Source organism: Myotis nattereri, assembly GCF_964212035.1.
Source record: "Myotis nattereri genome assembly, chromosome: 4".
Taxonomy (NCBI): domain Eukaryota; kingdom Metazoa; phylum Chordata; class Mammalia; order Chiroptera; family Vespertilionidae; genus Myotis; species Myotis nattereri.
The window spans coordinates 1439642-1462558 of record NC_138079.1 but is presented as its reverse complement, the minus strand read 5'-3'; the positions used below and the strand labels follow the sequence as shown (position 1 = coordinate 1462558).

General features: G+C 57.4%; 2 protein-coding genes across 4 annotated transcripts in view; both read right to left on the bottom strand.

The window, feature by feature from the left end:
* The window catches only part of LOC308518094 (melanoma-associated antigen B4-like), a gene marked incomplete at both ends in the record, with an annotated part of 362175 nt that overhangs the window by 179913 nt on the left and 159345 nt on the right, over positions 1 to 22917 (bottom strand). The window lies entirely within an intron of this gene.
* The window catches only part of ARL15 (ARF like GTPase 15), a gene marked incomplete at its 5' end in the record, with an annotated part of 202106 nt that overhangs the window by 177832 nt on the left and 1357 nt on the right, over positions 1 to 22917 (bottom strand). Inside the window, one exon of one of the 3 annotated variants that reach the window (XM_081089704.1) lies at positions 9437 to 9490. The exons of the other annotated variants lie outside the window; for them this stretch is intronic. Coding sequence (XP_080945830.1) covers positions 9437 to 9490 — 54 coding nt within the window. Of the gene's footprint in view, positions 1 to 9436; positions 9491 to 22917 lie in introns of those variants that run through there. 3 annotated transcript variants of the gene reach the window in all.

Genomic DNA, 22917 nt, shown 5'->3' with positions numbered 1-22917 from the left:
AGAGAGGGAGAGGGAGCGAGAGAAACATTGATGAGAGGGAAACACTGATCAGCCGCCTGCTGTACGCCCCCTCCCGGGGATGGAGCCGGCAAGTTAGGCAGGTGCCCTCCGGGCTCATAGGTGATGCTCAACCACCGAGCCGTGCGTGCTAGCTGGCACGTTTTCACTTTATTCCCGTGTTATTTCTAACTAGCTCCACCTTAAAGTGTGGATCTGAAGCAGCGGACCACTGAGGAGAAAACGGGGTGTTGGGGAGAGGATGAAGGGAGCGGCTGGCCACCCCTCTCTGGGACCCCGATTCCCTCAGGCTGGTGCACGGTGAGAAGCCCTGGAGCCACACAGAAGGTCCCGTGTGAGAGGACACGTACATTGGACGGAAACCTCCCCCTGTCCATGCAGGAGGCACAGCCACACCTGGCCCCGCTCACCGCCCGGTCCCGCTCACCGCCCGGTCCCGCTCACCGCCTGGTCCCCCCTCACCACCTGGCCCCGCTCACCGCCTGGCCCCCCTCACCACCTGGCCCCGCTCACCGCCTGGCCCCCCTCACCGGGCGCCTCCCATGGCCGACCCTCACCCCCAAGATCTGTCCTCTGCAGCTGAAGGTGGGACGAAAGGAGGTGGCTCCCAAGCTCTGGGCGACGCTCAGGCTTCCTGTTTCAGGCCCGAAGGGAACTCAGGTGACTTTCTCTGGGCCACATCCCAGAAGAATGTGGACGGACTGGACGGTCCACATCCCAGCCTGGCGGCCGGAGCCCGGGGCAGTGCTGGCCAGCATCCAGTCAGGATCACGCTTCCTGCAGCCACGGCCGGAGCAGCCCCGCTCCTGCCTGCAGCACCGGGCCTGCCCTCCGCGATCCCACCGGCTGCGAGTCAGCAGGACGGGTTCTGATAACGGGCCCACGTGCTCAGCTCAGCTTTACAAAGGGACTCGGCCAGCCTCTGGGACCATCGGCGGCTGCTCGGGGTCAGGAGGCTGGGTCCCCTCTGGAGCCTCGCTGGGCAGAGGAGAAGTGCAATGGGCCCTGGTCAAGCTGGACTGGGCAGAAGGTGGGCATGGGAATCCTGGGACTAGATCTGCCATCCACCGAGGCCCTGAGGAGCCTGGCTTCTCTCCGTGTGTCATCGGGCGGCATGTGCCCTGAGCGACCTGAGAACAGCTAGTCTAGTCCCTCCTCCGACCCCAGCACAGCACTCGGCAGGGACCGCAGCCCCAGCTTCGTCTGGAAGGTCGTCCAGAAGGACGTCCAGTCTAATCAACACATTAGCTTTTATCATTATAGATCCTACGCCTGCAGTTTGGAGGGCTTGTTCCCTCTTCCTAGACAGCAAACAGCTTCTTCCTCCTCTAACAGATCAGGTGTCGGGCAGGTGCACTGCTCTCTCCTTCCCGGCCAGCACCGCGGGAGCCTCGCCGGGATCCTCGTGTGACCTCATCCATCAGAGGGAGCCTTTTCCTAGTTCCAAACCGGTGAAAGGTTCCAGCTCACTTCTCCATTAGCTCACCCCTCCCCCCAAAAAAAATCCAGTTTATGTTCCTTCCACATTAAAAGTGTCGGCAGGAAATTGGCTAATGAGAGGCACTCTGACTCCTCCCGCCGGGCACGGGCTTTGGGAGTAACGGGATGACGGGAGCCGGCGCGGCCGGCGCTTATCTCCGCGGCCAGGTGGACTCGGGCAGGATGAGGGGCTGAGAATTTCCCCGTGGCGGCCACAATGGTCGGGAAATGTTACGGCAGCGATTACAGGGCCAACAGCAAAGCGCTATGGGGTTTAAAGCACATTAATCACAGGCTGACGTGCAGCGCACGTTCATAAAGAATAGACTGGAAAAGTCTAATGTTGTGAGTGGCTTTGTGACACCCCACCCAGCATGATGTGCAGATAAAGCTGCAGAACGGCATTCCTGTGAGCCTATCCTCTCGCTGACAAACAGGAGACGAGGGCATTAACACGCAGACGCAAATGCCGCTTGGCATCTCTCTACCCCACAGTGCGGGCAGGGGCAGGGGTCACCACCTGGCAAGATGAGGACTGAGTCATAAATGTAAGATCATAAGGAAGATGTAGGCCTGTGCTTCCCGGCCACTGTCTACACCCAGGGCCCAGGGAGAAAAGCAGCAGGAACCCAGTGACCACTGGGCCTCAGGGAGAAGGGCCATGCTCCCCACAGGGGAGACTGCCAGTCACACCGTCCACCCAAGACGCGTAATGAGGGCGCACCTCTGCGTCAGGAGTGATCGGACAACGGTGCCGCTGAGCCGGACAGACAAGCCCCGCTCTGCAAACCTCCCCTCTGACCACCGCCCAGCAGGGCCTCCCACCCCCACGCCGAAGCCCAGGTCGTCTGCTCTGCGCCACGCACCATACGGTGCCTTCTGCGTCGCAGGCGCAGCATCGCTCACCGCTCCTGGCCCCTGGCCGTCACGGCACGTCTACACGCTGACCTGTGAATGCCCACATTGGAAACAAACTCAATCTCTTCCATGAACAAGGGCTCTCTAAATAACATTGGAAACAAACTCAATCTCTTCCATGGGTAAGGGCTCTCTAAATAACACAGAATCTGAAAAACATTACTTTTTAGCCCTGGCCGGCTTGGCTCAGTGGATAGAGCGTCGGCCTGTGGGCTGAAGGGTCCCCGGGTCCATTCCGGTCAAGGGCACATGCCTGGGTTGTAGGCTTGATCCCCGGTAGGGGGCGTGCAGGAGGCAGCTGATCAATGATTCTCTCTCACCACTGATGTCTCTCTCTCTCTCTCCCTCTCCCTTCCTCTCCGAAATCAATCAGAATATATTTCTAAAAAAGAAAAAGAAAAACATTACTTTTTAAAAAGGAAGCTCCTGTGCAGTCTCTCATCATGCTGCTTTTATCGTTTTCCTTGAAGTCATAGGCCACCTCCACATCGCGGCGGAATGTCCATCTTAATCTATTTTTGTTTGAAAATTGTTTACTGGTCACTCTATCGTGCTTCCCTGCAAATGAAATTGGCATCTTACATTTTAAACTTTAATTATTTTTTTAAAAATTGTCCTTATGGACTGAGTTTATGAAATTATTGGTCAACAATTGATCAACACAAATAGGCAACAAATGTTGACAGACCCACGGCAACATGGAAAGTAAGTCTTTATGGAAATGTTCCTCTTCCTCCTAATTCTAGGGCAATACCACACTGTAGCTTGTCAATATTATTTCCAATGGTCGGGACAATCTGAGTACATTCCTCTCCATTTCGTTGATTTATCTGGTCACGTGAGAGTCATCTACTTTCAAACACCAACTCCGCATTCCCAAGTTCCTCTGTTCTGTGCCCTGCGGGTTTGATGCCCGAGGCCAGGGTGTCCTGTTGAGATGCAGGTGTGAGCGGCCACACCTCTTCACAGGCGAGGGCTGGTTGCGAGGGACCAGCGGGCAGAGGGGATGGGACAGAAGAGTCTGCACGCAGACATGTCCCCTCCCAGCCACGTGGGAGCCCGTGCCTCCTGACGCGCTGTGCCGGGCGTGTGCACACTGTCGCCACTACTGGAGCTCCTGCGTTCATCCAGGAGGGGGTGCTGAGCGCCCCCAACCTGTCGGTCCTGGAGCGACGAGCGACCGCAGTGAAGGAGGAGAAGCCCCCGCCTTCCGGGACCGCGTGGCAGTGCGGCTGGGAGAAGGGCCCCGGCAGAGCCGAGAGTCCCCTGGGATGGCCGGGGCTCCCTTCTTCCCACCCAAGGCCGTGCCCCTAGCTAGCCCACAAGCAGGCCTGAGCCACTCCTGCACGCGGGGCCCAGCTAACCCGAAGGATGAGGGACGCATCCCCTACCCCAGTGGTTCTCAACCTTCTGGCCCTTTAAATATGGTTCCTCATGTTGTGACCCAACCATAAAATTATTTTCGTGGCTACTTCATAACTGTCATGTTGCTGCTGTGATGAATCGTCATGTAAATATCTGATATGCATGATGGTCTTAGGCGACCCCTGTGGAAGGGTCGTTCGACCGCCAAAGGGGTCGCGACCCACAGGTTGAGAACCGCTGCCCTACCCAGTCCACACCAGCACCAGGTGCAGCGCGTCTCGCGTGCAGTCACGTGTGTAATGGACGAGTCACGTGGCTGTGGGAATCACTGAGCTCTCCACCGCCAAGGCCAGCCCCTGCACGGTCAGCGCTTCCCTCTGCACGCACAGGACTAATCCTGTGTCCCCGCGCGATGGGGCGAGTGCACCACAGCCTGGCGGCCGCTGTGCTCCAGGGTAACTTTCCATCATCGGCAGAACAAGTGACCCTACCCGTCCAGACAAAGGCTAGGCCCCAGGACTAGCCACTGCACATCTGTCAAGAAAACAGCTCCAGCCCCGATCGGTTACCTCAGTGGTTAGAGCGCTGGCCCCAGGACTGCCAGGTCTTGGGTATGATTCCCAGTGAAGGGCATGTACACGGCTACAGGTTCGATCCCCGGCCCCGAGCGGGGAGGCAACCAATCGATATGTCTCTCTCACATCAATATTTCTCTCTCTCTCTCTGCCTCTCCCCCTCCACTCTCTCTAAAAAAACCAATGGGAAAAAATATCCTCGGGCGAGGATAAAAGAAAACAAACTCCGCCATCCGGGAAAGGCAACACACAAATGCCGTTTCCCCGGGTGGAAATTTCCATCCACGGGATACACCCTTGTCAGGGGCCACCACGTCACTTCAAAAGGAAAATTAAAAATACTGTGAGTTCCTGAATTAATAACTCCCCATGTTTCTTATCAAGAAAAAGCCTCCCCACCCAGCCTTGAAGCTACAATTGATAACCAGGAGCGAGAACGCGCACAAAGGCCCTTTGTGGGGAACGGCCGCTGTAACTCGCCGATTTCCTCCGCGCTCTTCTTTGTTTTGCCTTAAAATAAATAGGCTAGCCCTAACCGGTTTGGCTCAGTGGATAGAGCGTCGGCCTGCGGACTGAAGGGTCCCAGGTTCGATTCCAGCCAAGGGCATGTACCTTGGTTGCAGGCACATCCCCGGTAGTGGGTGTGCAGGAGGCAGCTGGTCGATGTTTCTCTCTCATCAATGTTTCTAACTCTCTATCCCTCTCCCTTCCTCTCTGTAAAAAATCAATGAATTATAAAAAATAAATAAATAAATAATAAATAAATAAATAGGCTACCTACAGTCAAACCCCTCTCCACCCATGAAGTCCAGTTAGTAGAGACGAAACTGTTAGAACTTCCTCTCCACTGGAGATGCATTCGCTGGGGCCACGACCCCACGCCCCTGGCCCTGAGCATGAAGGCGGCAGCAGAGGCCGGAGGCCTTCACCTCCCACAACAGAACACGCCCGGGGCCCAGCTCAGCTCCGCCTCCAGCAGCACGCGGCCCACCCCAAGCCTGCCCGGAGAGGTGCGCTGCATGTTGGCACCGAGGTCCAGGGAAGGAAAAGACTCTAGGTTCCATCCAGATCAAGATACTGCAGGTCTGAAAACACCCCGAGACTTCAGCAAGCCACACGACACGGGCTTAGTGTCTTACCTCGAAGCGTGCCACTGAGCTGTCACGGGGAAATACAGATGGCCCTGGCCGGGTGCTCCGTGGTTAGAGCATCAGCCATGGATGAAGGGTCCCAGGGTCAATTCCCGGTCAAGGGCATGTACCTCAGTTGCAGGTTCGACCCCCAGCCCTGGTCGGGGTCATGTGGGGGCAACCAATCAGTGTCTCTCTTGTGTCAATGTCTTTCTCTCTCGCTCTCTCTCTCTCTTTCTCTCACTTTCTCTCTCTTCCTTCCTCCCTCCCTTCCACTCTCTCTAGAAATCAATGGGAAAAAATATCCGCAGGTGAGGACTGAAAAAAGAAAGAAATACAGACGACTAGTAAGTGCATGAGGGACCCTGAGGCTCTCAGTGGGGTAGTCTGTGAATCTGGTGAAGCCAGCACGTGTCAGCCTCAGACCTGGGGGGTCACTTATGAACTTAGAGAGCATCTGTCGGTCACACGGTGAGATACATCAGCGTCGCCCGCCCCTGGTGACATGCACTGCGGACGCGACGTCAACGACACAAAACTCTGGGCAAACGTGTTCAGCATGAAGCTCAACATGAAGAAACCATCACACGGCGCGAAGCGGACACATGAGCTGCAAAACAGCCGGCCTGGCCTTGCAGGCCTGTAAGGACTGTCGAGGACGGTTCTCCAGTAAGTCCCACAGGTTCACCTGAAGGTCACCATCAGGGAGGAGCCATGTGCTGGCGAAGGGCTTCCAGCCAGCCCAGACCTGGCTCCACGCCTGTCCCCACCACGGGGCGACGACATTCGACCCCACGCCCGCACCGTGACACGGGGACAACGGCACCTTCTCCGCGAGGCTGTGAGCTGGCAACGTCACCTATAGCGGCCTTAGCACGCTCAGCAAGTTCTCAGTACCAGTCGGGGTGACCAGTGACCACGGTCACAGCCCTCAGAGGCTGAGGAGGGGAAACAGAGACAGCCTCTGCTGCCCGTCCAGTCGAAGGACGAAAGGGCGGCAAAGGCATGAGACACGAAGAGGCTGTAGGAGGTTCCAAGGTGCAGGAAAGGGACACCCAGAGGAACGCTGACCAGGGTCGCAGTCACGGCCAGCTTCCCGGGAGAGGTGACAGCAATCCCTCCAGGATGCGAGATCTGCACACGCAAAGGCTGCTGGGGACAACAGCTCAGACAGAGCCGAAAACAGCCATGTGTGCCCGGAGCACACGACACCAGGCAGGGCAGTGGGCAGCAGGCAGGGCAGAGGGCAGAGGGCAGAGGCAGGGCAGCGGGCAGCAGGCCGCGAGAAGGCGAGCAGGTCCGGCTGGCTCTGCAGGGCGCCTTACAGATCGCCTGGCGGTCGGGCTTTCACTGTCAGACCTGCACTCAGCCTGGGGCTGCTGACCAGCCAGGGCAGCAGGGAAGAGAGGCTGGTCAGGGCGGTCAGGCCTGGGGCCGGACACGAGGTGGGACAGCAGGGGGCTGAGACCAGGGCCATGTGGGACCCGGATGGGCTGCTGTGCCGGTCACCGAGGAAGGAGGCCTGACCCCTGCAGGTCGGGGGGGAGAGAGAGAGAGAGAGAGAGAGAGAGTCAAGACGGGAGGGGCCTCTCAGGGCTGCAGGCAAAGGTCTGCCAGGCCCGGTCCTGACCCGAGAGAAGGGACGCATCCTGCATCCCCGGAGGAACACGCCTGGACCAAGCAGACTGTCCCAGCCGAGCTCCAGTTTCAAAAGCCGGTTTACACGAAGCCACATCACTCACCACGCACAGTATCTTGCTGGTACCATTTAGCTCAAATCTCACTCATCACTAATGGGACTTTAGTGCATGCAGGTGTGTGTGTGGGGGGGGGGTGAACCATGAGGCCCTGGGCCCTGTGCTCCCTCCATCCAGGCCTCTGAGCTTCGAGTTTTGGTCACAGGAGTCAGGAAGGCCCTAGCCCAGGGGTGGGCAAACTTTTTGACTCGAGGGCCACAATGGGTTCTTAAACTGGACCGGAGGCCGGAACAAAAGCACGGATGGAGTGTTTGTGTGAACTAATATAAATTCAAAGTAAACATCATTACATAAAAGGGTACGGTCTTTTTTTTTTTTTAGTTTTATTCATTTCAAACGGGCCGGATCCGGCCCGCGGGCCGTAGTTTGCCCACGGCTGGACTAGACGCTCAAGTCCCACCCCAGCCCTCATCCTGCTTCCAGACACACCAGGTCCAAGGCCACGCGCTGCCCCTGACCGTCCTGTCCCCCTGAGAGAAGCAGGGTGCCACGTCTTTGACGCTCCTAGGGAGGCCCCTGTGCCCCGCGTGCCCTCTGACCCAGTTCACCCCACCTGCCCTCACCCTGTCACTGGAAGGGAGGTGCCCTCTGACCCACAGTTCAGCCCAGCTGACCTGGCCACAGAAGGCACAGAAGGTCCATGTCACGTGTGGCCGGTCCCATTGCCAGGTCCATGGAAGCACAGACCCGCCACTGTCCTGCGGACTCCTGGCTGGACTCGCTCCTCCTTCCCCCCGATCGAAGCCCCGTGAGTTCTGCTCAGGCCAAGCTCGTCCAGACCCACACAGGGCGCCTCTGTCTCGCAGAAGAGATCACCCCTGTGTCCGCCGGCCTTGCGGGAGGGAGCACGGAGTCACGCGCCCGGGAGGAGCGTCCTCCTGGGAGGGACGCCTGGTTTAGGAGCCTTTCTCTCCACCTTGCGCCTCCACCTGCCCCGGGTCGGCAGCCAGGGCAAGTCCAGCCCAGACTGCGGGACCTTTCTCCCCCGGAGCCCTGGGTCCCTGGGAACCGCTTCCGGGGCTAAGGCTAAATACACATCATCTCCCCGCAGTGTCTGGAGAGAGGGCTGTCTCCCGGCGGGGGGGGGGGGGGGGGGGCACGGCCGGGCGTCTCCTGGCTCCGGCGGCTCCATCCGCCTCCGCATGCTCAGTCCTCAGCCCTGCACCTGCACACGCTCACCCACCTTAGACGCACTGTCCCCAGCGTGTCTGCCACAGGCTTATAATCCCCTTCCTCTTGCTCATTTCAGTTGTAGAGTCGGAACACATAAAACGCGCAGCCTTTCCTCCCTTTTTAAGTAAGAAAGGGGCTCAGGGCGTCTCAGTGAATCGACAAGGACTCATGAGAAAAAAAATCCCAAAACACTTGGACACGTTCTTTCTGTGGTGCAGGCAAGCACATCCCACACACGATACAGCCAACGAGCAAGGGGGGCGACCAAAGACCAAGGATACAGCCAACGCCCGGCGCCCCCGTGCCAGGCGGGAGGCCCAACACCACGCGGCCCCCAAGCCTCCGCTCCCCCACCGCCTGGGCAGCGGCTCCACCCAGCCCGGCCGGCCTCTGGGCAGGCGGCTCAGGGCTGACCAGCACTGCTGGGGGCTTGGCAGTGCCCCTGGCGTCAGCCCACAGGTGCGAGCGGGTTCCACCGCCACCCCCAGGCAGCCCGCCAGGATCTCCCCTGCCAAGAGCTGCTGCCTGGGGAGACCACACTGAACTCTTCCTCTACGTCATCTACCCAAACCTATGACCCCACAGCGAAGGTGGCTGAGTTCTGGAAGTCTGTGGAAATGAAATCACACGCGTGTATTTCCTGTAACTCTGTCCACTCCGTGCTGTGTCTGTGGAATGGATCGTGTGTACTGCGGAGTGGATCTTACTTTTAGTTCCTGTATGTTCGCTGCTGTGTGGTACCCTATGAAATTAAATTCCACGATTCACTAATCCAAGCTGTTACTGATGGGCACCTGCACTATTTCTAATATTTCGTTTACAAATCCTTCTGCTAGAACACCCCCTGCCTAGGTCCTCCCACACTCACACAGGCACCCGGTCCTGGTCACGCAGCGCTGAGCTTCCTGTTCCCCCCGGGCGAGCAGGAGCCCCGCTCCGGGGCAGTGGGGACAGTCCCCGGCTGCACGCTCCTCGCTCAGCACCTCCCCGCATGGGGACCGCACCCATGTGCGTCGCTTACCGTGCGGATGCCAAGTCTACAAACAGCAAGTGAGATCTGGAGACATTCAGACATCCTCTAAGATCAAAATGAGAGCGAGAGGTTACAACCGAGTGTCCCACCGGACGCCTGCCCCCTCGTCGCGCTTCTCTCTTGGGAGAAAAGCAGCTGCCCTCTGACCCCGGCCTGTGAGCAGGCGGCCGCGCTCTCCTTCCCTCGCCTTGGCAGGCCAGCGCCCCTGGACAGGAAGGGGGACCGCCACGGGCCCTGCGATTCCACAGCACCACGCAGAGATGGGCCTCTGGGCGGGCTGGGTTTTGCTTGCTTTAAATCCTGTTCAAATAGCCAATTTTCAATGATAAATTCTTTGATTGCTAGAAATTAGTTTTATAAGCATCCCTCGCTCCATTCATAACAGGTTATAAATATCCACAACGCTCACGGGAACGTAAGCTTTGTAAACGGGAGAAGTTATCACAGTTCTACACTCAAAGTCTGAATGGGCGGAGTTAGAGCGGACTGGGCCCTGCTCTCGGAATATAAACAGCAGTACCGGGTTCAGAATTCCCAACTCCTCACTCGCAAAGCAAGTTCGGGTTCCTGAAACTCATGTTCGCTCACAAAGCCATTCTCCCCCAACCTGATGCTGACGGCTCTCTGTTAACTGGGGGGCTATGCCAGAAGGCTGAGCGGCAGGTACCCTAACGTGGCTCAGTCCTGCACTGTGCCTGCGGTTTCCTGCGGTCCAGGGGGCCCCACGACGCCTCCGCCACCATCTCGGCATCCGTGGCTGCACCCACGGTGCCTGGAGGCTGGGGCACAGCACCCCGATTCCCACAGCGGCCCCAAGGCTCCCGGGCCAGGAAGCGTATCTGACTAACTCTGCAAAAGGCCCCACCTCCTCAGAATCCCGAAGAAACTGAAATCTGTATGATCAAGGCAACTGGTGAGCCCGGCGGCTGGCTCAGGGGTTGAGCGTCCACCTCATGACCTAGGAGCCAGGAGGTCACCGCTCGATGCCCAGTCAGGGCACATGTCCAGTTGTGGGCTCGATCCCCAGTGTGGGGCGCGCAGGAGGCAGCCGATCCGTGACTCTCTCATGGATGTTTCTCTCTCCCCCTCTCCCTTCCTCTCTGAAACCAATAAAATATATTTTTAAAAAAGGTATCTGAGAGCACAGCCGAGCTGCTCTGGTCCTGGGACAGGAGCTGGTAATGCATCTCAAGGGTCAGTTCACAATCTCCCCGAGATGCCCCGTTGCCAGCACCCGCATCACTGCGGCCCTAACGCACAGCCTGGGGTGAAAGATGAGTCGCTGGCTGTCCCCAGTTAAAGAGTGACTCTCTGCCCTGGCGACCCGCCGGAGCCTGAGCCACACTCACAGCCCACGAGGCGGCCGGCGGGAGCTGCAGGCCTAGCCCCCTCCTGTGCTGCTTCACCTGATGGAAGCGCCAGAGGAGATGCTGCTGGCAGCCGGTCCCGGGGGGGGGGGGGGGGGGGGGCGGGCGAGGTGCTAACACCGGCTGAGCAGGGACAGGGCATTAGGGGAATCCAGACAGACACGAGGAGACACGCAACGGGAAGTGGGTGTGACTACTTACAGTTTACGGTTGTTTTCCCTAAGAAATGCCAAAGGCAAGCATGGAAATAAAGGAGAAAAAACACTTCAACGAGAGGCAGAACGTAAACGTCATTCACTCCACAGTCTGCACTAACCACCAGGAGGCGGAACAAGTGTCAGCCCCCGGAGGGTAAGAAACAGCTTCTCTTCTAGACGAGCTGCCGCTAAGACCCAGATGTCCCCACGCGCTGCACCGCCTCATCCTGACCACAGCGAGGCCACGGCTGCGCTTCGGCGTCTGCCCGCCTGTAGTCGGGGTGATGCGATGACAGGTGAACACAGTCCAGGCCCCCCTCAGAGCACCGCGCGGGGAGGACAGGAAAGGTCACAGGCAGTGCCTGGCCGATCCAGACAGGGTCCGACCCCGAGCCGGAAAGGGCACTGGGCGCTGGCACAGGCGCCAGCCCCTGGTGAGCGCGGAGAAGCCTGCCTGCCACCTTCCGCCCCGTAGGGAGTGGGGCAGGGGACGCGGGAGGCCTGTGCGTGTGGCTGTTTTTTAAGGTGGAAGAGGCCTTTTTCTTAGGCGGTAAGAGATCTTTCTCATGAGCTGGAAGCAAAAGAATGTTCCGTCCACCGTGACAGCTGAAGTATCAGCCTTAGCGTTGCTGCCCCCGGCAATGACTCCCCGAAGTCTCCCGGCCCCGGGTGTAAGGGTGGCCGGAGCGGCTCAGGATGTCAGACGCCAGGCTGAAGGCACGTGTATCTGGCGTGAATCCCCTCTGTTGCATAGCCTGAGCGCCGACTATGTGCAGGCCGGTCCCTGCAGAGACCCCGTGCACAAGCCCGGTTCTCAGGGAGCGGGGACAAAAGCAACAATGAAACCAATTGGATGAGGACAAATGCTACAAAGAAAGAGAAAAGAACAGAACAGAATGTGCCGGGGAGAGGAAACCTGGGGTATGGCCACCTTTGAGAGCAGATGCACTTCCAACAATGTCTGGCCAGTGACATGCGGCCCCCAGCCTGCTGTTGTGAATAAAGCTTTATTGGAACACGGCACATGCCTCGGTTTACGTGTCACCCAGGCCTGCTTTTGGGGCGGCTGAGACAGCGACTGTGCGGCCTGCAAAGCCCGAAACGCTCCCCCGCGACTTTCACAAGAGCTGCCCCCCCACCCCCACTCCCCCACCCCCATCCCCGCTGCAGCCCGGCACCTGGAGTCCCCACAGCAGAGCTGTTTCAATGCCACGGGCGCCAGGCCGGCAGACAGAGCTGCCTCTGCACTGTCCAGGGCGCCCACGTGCCCACCCAGCACAGGGGTCAGGACGGGCCTGCTGAGTGCAGGAGCCGGACAGGAGGAGGGAGGGGCTGGGAGGGAGAGGGGAGGAGGGCTGTCTCCTCCCCGAACCCGTCGGGGGATGTTCTCAAAGCCCCAGGTTCCTTTCTTGCGGCCGCTGGGCAGCTGAACACTGGGCACCCCCAGAACGAAAGCCAAGGGCCTAAAGTCACTAGTTTCATTTCAAGCAAGTGAACACGACGACAAGGCTGCTTCTAAACGGCGTCCTGTGAGCTGTGAGTCCCCAGAAGTGCCCCCAGGCCGCCCCGGAAGAGGCGTGCTGCCCCTGCTTCCGCTCCGACCCCTCCCGCGATGGCAGCGCAGTGCGGACACGGTCGCCGCAGGCACGCTGGGCTCGGGAAGCAGAGCTGCTCTCAGCAGCCACCCATGAGCCGTCACACCTGACTCCTCTCTCCGCCATCTCTTCACCGTCATGCGTTCATGCCAGCTCACGGAGGCCAGGCTTCCGTGAGGACTGAGCTGCGCACGCCTCCTCACACAGCCGTGTCCCCTCGGCTTCTTGCCGCCCACTGTGCTCTGCTCTGCAAAAACGCCAGGTCTAAAGCGTTTAAAACCAGCAACTGAGTATCTGTTCTGAGCAGGGAATCAAGAGAACACTCTGACCCAGCTGCTCCACGGAACGGCTGAAAGTATGAGGCTCACACACTCCATGAGGTCTAAGCGTGAGGCGCTCAGCACGGAGGAACTGGAGACGGTTCCCCTGTGGGTGCTGCTTCCCAAGGCGCCGTCCGGCCAGGCCCGTCCCCGAAGGAAGACACACGGGGAGAGGCTGACGCGGCGCTGGCGCGGGAACCCAGGTCCTTCCCACGCGGCTGCAGAGACCGCGGCCTGAGCCCAGCGAAACGCGGCACAGCGCCGCTGCGGGCTCGCAGGGGGCCTGAAACCAGCAGGAAACGCAAAGGAAGCCCAGGACGGACCAGCTTGTCCTGCTTGAATACCAGGGCTTGGAACCTAACATCACGGGAGGGCTGTGCTGCACAGAGAGGAATACGGTGAGTAATGTAGACACACAGCACTCCCGCGCACGACGGGGAGAAAGGAAACCCATCATCGCAGGAGGCTCAGAGCCGGGACACACGTGCAGCCAGCGTGCAAGCGACACACAGCCGCGCCCCTCAGCTCAGCGCCCCGCGCCCCACAGCTCAGCGCTCCGTGCTCCCCAGCTCAGCGCTCCATGCTCCCCAGCACATGGCCAGGCGGGAAGCAGCCAGGGAGGGCCAGGGAGCCGGCCATCAATCACCAGCCCGGGAAGTGCTCAGAGGCACGAACTTGACTTTCAAGCTGTTCCGTTCCAACAGAACAGACATTGAGCCTTCCCAACCCCATTTGATCCTGGGCAGGACCTGGAGAGCCTGCCCACTGTCACGGCCACAGGGCCGGGTAGCCTGGCCACGGGGACTCAGGCACCCGGGGCCATGGGCCAGGCCCTGTCACCCCACTGCACACCCAGGGGCGGCCACGACCTTTACCCCGGTTCCCAGCGGTGCGGGCGGGGGGCAGGAAGGGGTGAGGGTGGGCGCTGGAAGAATGAACGGAACCGGGAAGCTTTGTGGCAACAAGAGTGCCCTCGGCCCCGTTTTCCATCCGAGTCCCAATCCAATCAGAGGAAACACTTCCACCACGTTTACGGTCCCAGGGCTTGGTAAGAGTCTGTGCTTCACCCTGAGCTGGTGTTGGGGTCACCGGTGTGTCCCCAGTGCCCGAGGCTCATAGGAAACAGTTGTCTGCGCGAATGAATGGAGATCATGTGAAGGAGCATTATGAGCGCTGATTTCACGGAGCTAGAGAAGAACGGAAGACAGCCGCGCCAGGAAGGAAGACGATGGAGAAAAAATGTAGGAAGTCTGCAGTCATCTAATCACTCCCATCTTCCCCACAGACGGCATTAATCCTCAGAGGCCTGGACTGGGCTGCCCACGTGCCCCCCCTCGTCGGTGGCGGGGCCAGAAACACAGTCGAGCCACATGAGTCCCTGGTACCTCCGAGCTTGTCGGAATTGCCAGACAAAGCCCACAACTGGACAAGGTAGGAATTTCAGAACGCAGTCAAGTGATTTCTCAAAAAAAAACCCCAAAACCCTCTTCGCTGTCATGCACAGGCATCGGGGGGCAGCCCCGGGCAGCTTCGGGTGTTCTGGACTCAGGAGGGTCCCCTTAAAGCCCCACCACATACAAAGCAGTGCCGAGGGTGTGAAGTGACCGGAACCCGCCGACGCACTGGGTGCGGTCTCACTGGTGCCACCACTGTAGAAACACGTGTCGCGCACGGTGTTCAACACGCCCACACGTGCGCACACGCTGTGAGCCAGGTCCCACATCCCCAAAAGGAGCGGGTGCTTTCCCACCGAAACCATGTACAGAACGTCTGCAGTGGCTTTATTCCCACACCCGCCAACAACTGAACGGGAAGACTAGTCCCGGGGTATTCACACCATATGACATGGCGGCCCTGGCCGGCGGGACAGGCTGGAGGGTCACAGGTTTGATTCTTGGTCAGGACACATGCCCAGGCTATGGGTTTGGTCCCCGGTCAGGGCACGTACAGGAGGCAGCCGACTGATGTATCTCTCTCACATCAACGTCTCTCTCTCTGCTTCTTCCTCTCCTTCTCCCTTCCTCTCTCTCTAAAAAAGTCAATTAAAAAAGCAGCACAATACTTAACTATTACACTGCAACAAAAAAGAACAAACTGCCCAGCCAGCGTGGCTCAGGGGTTGAGCATCGACCTATGAACCAGGAGGTCATGGTTCGATTCCCAGTCAGGGCGCGTGCCCAGCTTGTGGGCTCGATCTCCAGTGTGGGGCGTGCAGGAGGCAGCCGATCCATGATGCTCTGTCATCATTGATGTTTCTCTCTCTCTCCCTCTCTTCCTTCCTCTCTGAAATCAATAAAGAAATATTTAAAAATAATAATAATAAATTAATAAAACCATTTTTTAAAACGCATGTTAAAGTTTTTTTATAAGATTACCAGATCATTTGCTACCTAAAAAAATGTCTTTGGCCTGGCCGGTGTCGCTCAGTGGTTAGCGGGCCGTGGGCTTGATTCCCTGTCAAAAGCAGGTGCCTCCGTCACAGGTTCCCCAGCCCTGGTAGGGGCAGGTGCGGGAGGCAAGCAATCGGCATCTCTCTCTCTCCCCCCCGGCCTCCCTCCTTCCCACTCTCTCTAGAAATCAATAAAAAAATACCCTCTGGTGAGGATAAAAAAAAAAAAAAAGTCTCTGAATCAGACCAGGAAAAAAGGGGGAAATGAAAACTAATAGTAAAGTTAACTTTGACATCCAGCTTGAGGCCAGAAAACACCGGTAAACGGCAGAACACACAAAGGGGACATTCTCCTGTCCAAGGTCAGGGACAACGGTTAGACGCCCAGCTCTTAAAACGCACAAGAAAGAATCTGCTCCTACAGACTGTTCAGTTAAATTACTTCACGGAGATTGTACGCTGCCATTTCTGGGAAGAAGCAAAATCCCCAAAGCGTGGCTGACGGGAGGGAAAGGAAAGGAAGGACGAGAGAGACGCTTCCTCTCCACTCGCCCTCTGCCGAGGCCGCTCTACGGAGCCATCAGTCACGGGGCAGCCCTCACAGGCCTATAGAAATGGCATATGCTATTGTGCTGCTTTTTAATTGATTGGCTTGAGAGAGAGGGAGAGACAGAGAGAAACATCGGCGTGTGGTCCCACATACTCATGCATCCATGCGCTGACTCCTGCACGTGCCCTACGAGGGGTCGAACCCGCAACCTTGGCGTGTCGGGACCACGCTCTAACCGCCTGAGCGACCCGGCCAGCTGTGTGGTTATGATTCAAAGCACTTCACCGTTTGCTCCTAGAGCCAGTCCTCGCAGATTGCGGACGCCGCCTGGATTTTGACAAGGAGGAAGCTGTGGCTCAGGGGACTCCCCTTAGACCAGGCTCCAGGACTGGGATTCAGAAAGACGTGCGTTCCACATGCACACTCACAGGCAGGCACTGTCCTGAGCCACCACAAATACCAACTCGTTTAAGCAATACCAAGGGCTTTAAAACATAGCACCGCGTGACCCTCCAAATCCACTTCTAGAACCTGATCAGACAGCAAGAATACTCCCAAGGATTAAAACCCCGCCCAGAGTCGCCACCCTGCCGACGCAGAGTGAAGGCTGGGTCATAAAAACACGTCGAACTTTGACCCCATTTCCAAATTTCCTTGGCGTTGGCACCACTTTCTGTAGAGACTACAGCACCAGAGGACGCAGGCTCCTGACACCCTGGCCGAAGCACCCCAAAGAGCTTGGGGAGGGACGGGGAGGGGGATCACAGCAGAGCTCCCTGTAACAGCCCACAGCGCAGCAAACACAAGACAGTCAACCGGGCGATGCGTTAGGAAAAGCATGTTTACCCGTACAATGCAGAAGGTGAATGCTGTGGGAGAGACAGTGTTAGTTCGTCAGTGAAAAGGGTCACAGAAGCATACCCTCACTACGATGCGGTTACAAATGTTCGGCGGTTCTCTGCGGGCTGCTGGGTTATGGGTAGTTCTCCCAGGGTGCTTTGCTACGCTTTCCAAATTTCCTTCACTAAGCTTTGACTTTTTTTTTAACCTTTATTGTTGAAAGTATTACATATCCCCTTTTTCCCCCCCATTGACCCCTTCCAGCCCATCCCCACCCCAGGCCTTCACCACCCTATTGTTTGTGTCCATGGGTGATGCATAGCTTCTATCCATATATAAAAAAGGCTAATATGCAAAGTGCCCCCTCGGGAGTTCAACCCAGAGTTCGATCGCTCGCTATGACGTGCACTGACCACCAGGGGGCAGCGTGGAACGAAGGGAGGCCCTGGCTAGCAGCTGGAAGGCACCAATCGGCCCTGATTGCCGGCCAGGCCTAAGGACCCTACCCATGCACAGATTTCGTGCACCGGGCCTCTAGTATGTATATAAGTTCTTTGGTGGATCACCTCCCACTCACCTACCCTCCCCTGCCTTCCCTCTGAGATTCCGCATAAATTTTTGCTGAAATAATGAACCTGTTACCAAAATAATCTTAGGCCTTACATGGGCAAGAATATAAGTGCGTATACCTGTGTTAATGTGATTACAAAATGATTGCTATAAACTGCAAAACAAGCTGATGAATCATAAGACTAAAATGCACATAATAAAATCTCCTTAAACAATGTAGTGCTTCCTCGTAGAGAACTGAAAACAAGTAAACACACACAACCACGCCTCAAAGCCAACACCTATTCCCCACTGTGAGCTCTCCCAGCACCCAGGCGAGCTCCACGGGGTCCCCGGACACCCAGCAGGTGCCTGGACACACGCAGCCACGCCTTCATCCCCACAGCGCCGGGGACAGAAAGCCAGTTTCCAACAGGCGAGGCGGGCGGCCAGCAACACACAAAGCAATACTGCATGCTGCTTACCCAGCACGCACATGCAAGAACAACACGGCACACGCGTGAAGCGGCAGCCACGAACGGGGGGCAGTCGTCCCCACGGGGGGGAGGGGCGGAGAAGAGGTGTCAGGCTTCAGCCACAGCCCCAACCTTCTTTTTCTTTGTCAAGAACATCAATTTTGAAGTAAAAACGGCAAAATGTTCACAACCGTTAGATCTGGCAGGCAGGTACACAGAGGTGCGTTTTACTATTTTCTTTACTTTACTAAACACGAGCATTCAGAACACTCGCATTTATTAAAAATCAGACTCTGGCCCAGCCAGTGTGGCTCAGCCGCTGAGCATCGATCTACACACCGAGAGGTCACTGAGGCAGCCGATCAATGATTCTCTCTCATCATGGATGTTTCATCTCTCTCTCCCTCTCCCTTCATCTCTGAAATAAATAAATAAATATATTTAAAAAAAGAAAGAAAGAAAGAAACATACATCAGCCACCTCCTGCACAGCCCCCACTGGGGATCGAGCCCACAACCCGGGCATGTGCCCTGCGTGGGAATCGAACCATCACCTCCTGGCTCCTAGGTCACTGCTCAACCTGAGCCACGCCGGCCGGGTGACGCTGGAGTCTGCACTTGAGCTCTACTAGTCAGACCGGCCACGTAAGGTGTGGAGCCCACTGCAAAGCAGAAATGTTCGCAAAGGACCAAAAACGGAAAATGTCAGACAGCCACTGCAGAGCACTCAAGGACGTGCAGCCCCGGGCCCCGGCCTTGTGGGAGGTGTCTGTGTCAGCACTTCCCAGACGCGCGGAAATGAGGGTCCCCGAGAAACGGCCTGGGGCTCCCCCAAACCAGAAGCATCCGGGAGGTGCCAGGCGAGGGGCAGAGCCAAAGCCCACCATAGCCTGGTGGTGGCAGAGTGGGACCGCCAGCTCCCGGGTTCCCACCACGGAGGCACCGCGCCTTCCCTAGACGCTCCTTCCCCCTCTACCTCGGGAGCGGCCCTTTCTAGTTCGGTAGTCACAGGCCTTTGCCTACCGACAGCAGCAGCGAAAGGTGACAGGGCCCCGGGGCGGCCGCTTGCCGGCAGCTGGGGAAGGAGCTGAGGGACAGACCCCGGTCTCCTGGTCTCCGTGGCGTCTCCAAGGAAACGGGCGCCACGGGAGGCCGGAGCCTGGCCCTGAGGTCACGCCAGGGGCTAACGGGCTGCCTGGAAACCATCTGCGGCCATGGGATGAGACGTAGATGCTGAAGGCCAGCGCAGTGACCGGTGGACACGGGGAGGTGGGGGGGGGGAGGCTGGGGCGCAGCAGTGTTTCCACGCAGCCTCGTCCTGCAGCCACGCGGCGGGGCCAAGGCCTGGACGCGCGGGAACACCGGTGGGCGGTTCGGGGACCTGGCTCCTCACCCTGTGCCTAGGAAGCAGCACAGTGTTTACCTGAAACGACTGTCCATTTCACCCGCATCCCATCGGCTTGAACACCAGTGGGGGGAGGAGGAGAGGGGGGCTGGGGCCACAAGCCCAGCGCCACCTGTCAGCCCTGTGAGCCTGGGGGTGACAGGCCTCCCGGGGCCTTGGAGAACGCCACAGTGTCCGGCACACAGCAGGGTTCACTGATTTCACCCCCAAAGCTCTACTCTCCGCACCCCACCCGCAGGCAGCCCACACATGGCTGGGCGCCCTTCACCACGCAGGCTCCCAGAGGCACGAACCATGTCCTGTGGGTCCTCACCTGACTCACTCTCCAGGGTATGTCAAGATTGTGGGCTCCATCCGGGTTCAGGGCACATACAAGAAACCACCAGTGAGTGCAGGAATGAGTGGCCGCCGTGGTCAATGTGGCTCGGCTGGTTAGAGCGTCATCTTGTAAACTGAAGGGTCTCGGGTTCGATTCCCAGGCAGGGCTCACGCCCAGGTAGTGGGTTCCAGCCCTGGTTAGGGTGCGTAAGGGAGGCAACCATTCGATGTTTCTCTCTCCCTCTCTCTCTCTCTCTCTCTCTCTCTCTCTCTCTCTCTCTCTCTCCCCTTCTTCTCTCTCTGTAAAATCAATAAAGACACAGCCTCGGGTGAGGTTTTTTAAAAAGTGAAACAACAAAGTGATATTTCTCTTTCTCTTGCTCCCTTCCTCTCTCAAAAAAATCAAAAAATCAATTTAAAAAATATTTTTGTATTAAAAAAAAGACTGGAGGGACCCAAGCCAGAGAACCGAGCTAACACCTTTCGTCCAGGCCCCTGCCCAATGGTGAGGATGCTCCGAAAGCCTTTTGCTATGAGAACCGCCGGTGGGAGGTCTGCTGACTGCGTTCCCATTGCTTTTATCTTATTATTTATTAACAGAAGAATATTTAAGTGACTCTGACTAATCCGGTTAAAACTAACACGTGTTTGGCCTGTGCTGTTATCTTACAGTCAAGGTGACCACAGCGGGAACACACACCTAGGCACGTTCACAGTGCCTCGGAGCTAACAACAGCACACGTTTAAGACGGGTGAACAGCAGAGGAATCACACGGGCGCCTCCCCGGGTCCTTGCGGGCGGGCTGAGGGACAGCCTGCTCCTCTGCGCCCGGTCCCTCTGCGGGACCATCACCAAGCTCTCCTCTGGGCTGGTTGGTTGGTTTTCATCCTGCAAGTGGTGATGGATTTGAACCACCTTCTGGCCGTTGAACTTCCCCCTCACACGTCAGTTTTTCTATGTGATGCCAGGTCCTGCCTGTGACCGAGAACCTAGGCCCGGCTCGTCAATCGACACCAGGAAGAACGCTAGAACCCAGACCGCACTGATGCCAGGCACGACGTCCAAGTGCAGTGACCACTCACTGACAACGAGCGTCCGAGACGAACCACGCAGTGGGCGGTCACATTTTCAAGTCTCCCTCTGCATCCAAGTTCACAGTAAGACAACGGGACCGATGAAGTAGAGAGAACCCCACCAGAAGGCACAGGGGCAGCACAAGCGCGCTCACTGCCCCCCCCCCCCCGCCCCGCCTTATCCAACCTGTCCCCGGAGAGCACTCCCCACAGCCACGGTCACCCCGTCGGGCACTCCTCCCTCGTGACTGTCAGGGCCATGCACGAAGCAGGGGTCCCATGAAGACTTGCTGAGTGGATTAATAAGATCAGAATGCGGCTTTATCTCCGTAGGCAGTACACAGCCCGCAGGAGCCCTGCGACTTCCTGCTTACTGCTGAGCGCCCGCCGCTGGTGTGAAAGGCGGCCCAGTGTTCACCCCGAGCAGTAGCAGAGGACAGCGTCAGCAACGCCCTCACGGGGGCGCATCCCGTCTCACATCTGAAAAGCAGCGTGCTGTGTCTACGTTCCTTTCCCTCCATCACCCCATCCAATCACGACAGGCATCCGAAACCCCGACACCTTTCCTTGCTGCTCTTCTGAGGGCAGGCGGGGAAACAGGTGACATCCAGACCAATCACATGCGTGAGCGGCAACAAAGGAAAACTCGAAAGGAAAGGGATCTGGATGTTGGCCCCATCCAGCCCCCGGGGAAACGGGCGGGCGTGTTTCTCTCTCTCTCTCTCTCTCTCTCTCTCTCTCTCTCTCTCTCTCTCTCTCTCGTGACCCGCTGTCTTCTCCTGCCTCATTCGCACATCGCCTCACTCGGCCTGCTTGTCAGGAGAGAAGGAGGCTGGTACCACCGGTGGGAACGGCGGCAACATCTTTACCCGCAGACGCGACAGGTACGAACGCCCCGGCCTCAAAGCCCGTCGTGAACACGGGAGGCAGGTGCCTGGCCTCCCGGGCTGAGCCCTCATCGCCTGGAAAATGGAGATCTTCCTGTTTACATCGCCGCCCAGGCCACGCAAATCCTATCTTGATCATCGGCAGTGGAGAGAAACGGCTACATGCCGCATTCGCCGGAACAGAACACCGAATCCAAACAGATGCTATCGCGCCGCCCGGGGCAGCTGGCGAGGAAGGTGCCCGTGCCTCGCACCCGTTCACCCAGCAACTGAACAGGGCACTGGGGGACACACTTTAGCTGGGACCCGCAAACCCCCGCTGTTCCCTGGCACTGAAACCAACAAAAACCGGGTCCTAAATATTAAGGCACTAGCCCTGTCCCTCTACCTCAGAACATTCCTTGAAGTTAGGAAATCAAAAGCAACTTCTAAAATCAGAGCGCGTCATCCTGTTTTCACATCCGCAATCTTATTAAAAACGATTAAAAATAGCACTTCTATCTTCCTCTCTCTTCTCCTCCTTCCCACTCTCCTCCAGATACGAAAGGTTAAGCGGTGACCTCCAGTCCCACACACAATGGGCGGCACACGCACAGCTCCCCCTCCAGCTTCCAGCAGAAGCAGGAAGTCACTGGCGCACTCTGGCTGGAAGCTCCGTGGTTGGAGCATCATCCCAGGCCCTGCAAGGTCGCTGGTTCGATTCCCGGTCGGGGCTGCAGGCTCCATCCCAGCAGCAGGCAGCCGACTGATGGTTCTCTCTCTCTCCGCCCCTCTCCCTTCCTCTCTCTCTGAAAAAAAAAATCATTTAAGAAAATAGGCTTTTTTTTTTTAAAGTCCTCTGCTACTAAAAAGAAAAGTGGCCCTAACCGGTTTGGCTCACTGGATAGAGCATCAGCCTGCAGACTCAAGGGTCCCAGGTTCGATTCCGGTCAAGGGCATTAAAAAATAATAATAATAATAAAAAGAAAAAGAAAAGTGAAGATGGCACACACATTATTCGTGTCTGCGCGCAGACACGGTGCTGGCGCTGGCCCACGCGCTCAGCAAACCCTCAAGGCTCGGACTCGGGATGAGAGAAGCAATGTTTCCCTGGAAGATGGTGAAGGAACCTGGGACCCGATGAATTTGGAAAACAAGATCCCCAACACAGTCAACAACACCGGCTTTCATTCTTGGGGAGCTGGCTTGTAACTGGACGCCATATAAATTCCGTCTGTGAGACAGTCACTGATGGCAGGAGGAAAGGAAGGAGCAGGCACACCCTTTCTCTGAGGACGTAAACACAAACACCAGCCCCAAAGGGTGGTTTTGCTTTTTCAGTACAGTTTCGGCGGCCTTCATGTTTTTGTGTGTTTTTTAAAGACTGAAATCTTTTTTTAAATATATTTTGATTGATTTCAGAGAGGAAGGGAGAGAGAGGGAAACATCAATGATGAGAGAGAATCTCTGACGGGCCGCCTCCTGCATCCCTCACATCGGGGATCAAGCCCGCAACCTGGGTCA